Source organism: Camelina sativa, chromosome 11, assembly GCF_030686135.1.
Source record: "Camelina sativa cultivar CO46 ecotype springtype chromosome 11, ASM3068613v1".
NCBI lineage: Eukaryota > Viridiplantae > Streptophyta > Magnoliopsida > Brassicales > Brassicaceae > Camelina > Camelina sativa.
The window spans coordinates 11,559,706-11,562,393 of NC_141890.1; the positions used below are offsets into that span (position 1 = coordinate 11,559,706).

General features: G+C 37.2%; 1 protein-coding gene across 1 annotated transcript; it reads left to right on the forward strand.

Annotated features, from left to right (window-relative positions):
- Positions 1-638: 638 nt before the first annotated feature.
- LOC147933860 (class V chitinase-like) lies at positions 639-2,164 on the forward strand. The gene is made up of 3 exons (XM_087471716.1): positions 639-1,394; positions 1,513-1,914; positions 1,997-2,164. Exons 1-3 carry the CDS (start codon positions 725-727, stop codon positions 2,017-2,019), a joined length of 1,095 nt encoding a protein of 364 aa, XP_087327842.1. The 5' UTR covers positions 639-724; the 3' UTR covers positions 2,020-2,164.
- Positions 2,165-2,688: the final 524 nt, after the last annotated feature.

Below are 2,688 nucleotides of genomic sequence, written 5' to 3' on the forward strand. Positions count from 1 at the left end.
ATTAGAGCATATTATAAACTTAATTCACATTAAGCTTAATCGCACACTTTTTATTGTATTTGACACATTCAATGATAAAATACTACTAGTATAATTTTCGGAGAATTATACTACCTAAATAGTGCGAATGTAATCACGCTAAATCTCAAAATAAATTTAACACATTCGATATAGTCATAATACAAATATGAGCATTCTTAGGAATCATGTCTTTGGCTAACATATATGCAGGCTTGTGACAAGCAAATTGGCATTCTCTGAACTTTCCTTGCCATGAAGGAACCACTCTTATCCAATTAAAAACTCCAAAGTTAATCTTGTCACCAGTAATAAGATCCATCACTTCTTTGCATAACTTTTTTAATGTTTATGCAGGATAGCTGTACATATCCTCTATTAATAAAACTAGATGTATAAATATCAGACATATCACTAAGTAACAAAGCATAAGATGGTAAAGTTAATTAGGATCTTTAGAATGAGCTTAGTAATTAATGGTGACACGGTCACAACAATTAAGAAAGACTTTTTGTAATCGAAATCAATTAAATTCGAGGTCTGAATTATTCTTTTGAATAATTCAAAATATGTCTTCCCAAAATCACTATAAAAAGAGAAGGGGAGCACCCAGTTAGTTTGTATCACCACCACTACAAAAGCACAACAAACAAAGAAACACAGCTAGAGAAAGCATTTTGTTTAAAGACCTAATTTGAGACCAAAAATGGCTGATAATGAGGAGATGGGAGCCCCCTCCGTGGTAAAAGCTTCGTACTGGTACCCTGATGGAGAGGACAAGGATCCGGCAACCTCGGCCCAAACGATTCCCTCAAATCTCTTCACTCACCTTTTCTGCGCCTTCGCCGATCTCGACGCTGACACCCACAAAGCTTTTATCTCCGAAGTGCACGCACAGAGATTTGCCACCTTCACTGAAACTGTCAAGATACGAAACGATCAGGTGAAGACCCTCTTGTCGATCGGCGGAAGACTTGGAAACAATTCTGCGTTTGCGTCCATGGCAAGTAAACAGCAGTCACGGAAAAAGTTCATTGATTCTTGGATTTCGATCGCAAGATTAAACGGATTCAATGGTCTCGATTTAGCCTGGGAGTACCCGAACAATGAGACTGAGATGACCAACTTTGGGGCCCTAGTTGGAGAATTGCGATATGCGGTTGACGCCGAGCACAGACGCACCAGCAAACCGACTTTGCTGTTGACGGCTGCCGTTTACTACTCTTCGGTTTACAAGACTTTTACCTACCCGGTTAAAGTGATGAAAGACAACTTGGATTGGGTTAATATTATAGCCTATGAACTTTACACACCGTTGTCGTACCCCCACTTTACCGCTCCACCCGCCGGTCTGCACGCTTTTTCTTTGGACGAAGGTATAAGCATAGTTGTATATATTTCCCTACGATTCAGATAATAAAAGAGGAGATGTTTAGGTGAGTAGTCTTTTTGGCTTAATTGATATAGAATTTGATATTTTGGCTGAATATATAGATCGAAGCGGCGACTCTGGTTTTAGAAAGTGGGTTGAGGACGGACTTCCCAAGAATAAAGCAGTCTTTGGATTTCCATACGTTGGCTATGCCTGGACTCTCCAAAACGATATGGATAACGGCTATCATGCGGCCGCCTCCGGAGTAGCCAAACATGAGGACGTATCTGAAGATGGTTCTATAAACTACGATAAGATAAAGAAGTTCATAACTGATGAGAAAGCAGCACATAAGTATGACCCCGCGGTTGTCGGGCATCATTGTTTCGCCAACAAGATTTGGATTGCGTACGACGATACTCAGAGTGTGACGGCCAAAGTGACATACGCTAAGCAGAACTGTCTGCTTGGTTACTTTGCCTGGAACGTTGGAGCTGACGTTAACACTCTTCTATCCACCGCAGGTTCGTCTCTTTTTTTTCATAAAATATTCTCTTAAACTAAACAGCACGGAGTCTCTTATATCTGTATTTCGAAAATTTACAGCATGGAAAGCATGGTCTGGTTAATTGACAACCATATCGGATCCGAGGAGTTCCCACAACGATAAGTGAATGAAGAAATAAATAAATAAAAGACGACTGAAGAATAAAACATGTTTGCGTAATGTTATTGTAAGATAAAAAAAAAAAAAAAAAAAAAAAAAAAAAAAAAAAAAACTAGTCTGTCTGCTTGTATCTTGGTTTCTATAATTAAAAATAAAAAATGCTTGCTTTTTATATAATCACTGTAAACCCAAATTAAAATTAAAATAAATGGTTTGATTTCTAAGTTAAAAAAATGGCTTACTTCATATCATTCATGTACGTTTCCATATGATATCCATCTATAACGAAACAAACGAAAAGACAATATATATGCATGTTTCAAATTTTGTATAATAACTCGAAAATGCATACATGCATGTTTCCATTTTGTATTATAAAGAATTTCAGAATGGATGAACAAAACTTGTTCGCGTAAAATATTCCACGTCGGAAAGATATGAAATGATCTAAATAATATATAAAAGGTTAGGGTGTTTCCACTTATTTGCAATTGGTTTTGAATTGCAACCCAATAGCAAAGCCCAAAATTAATATGGTATTAGAGTAAGTTGATTGTTGGGTCATCCGATGTATGTTGTTCCCACATATGCCCACGATTCAGATGGTCATGTCTAAGCATGATAATAATAA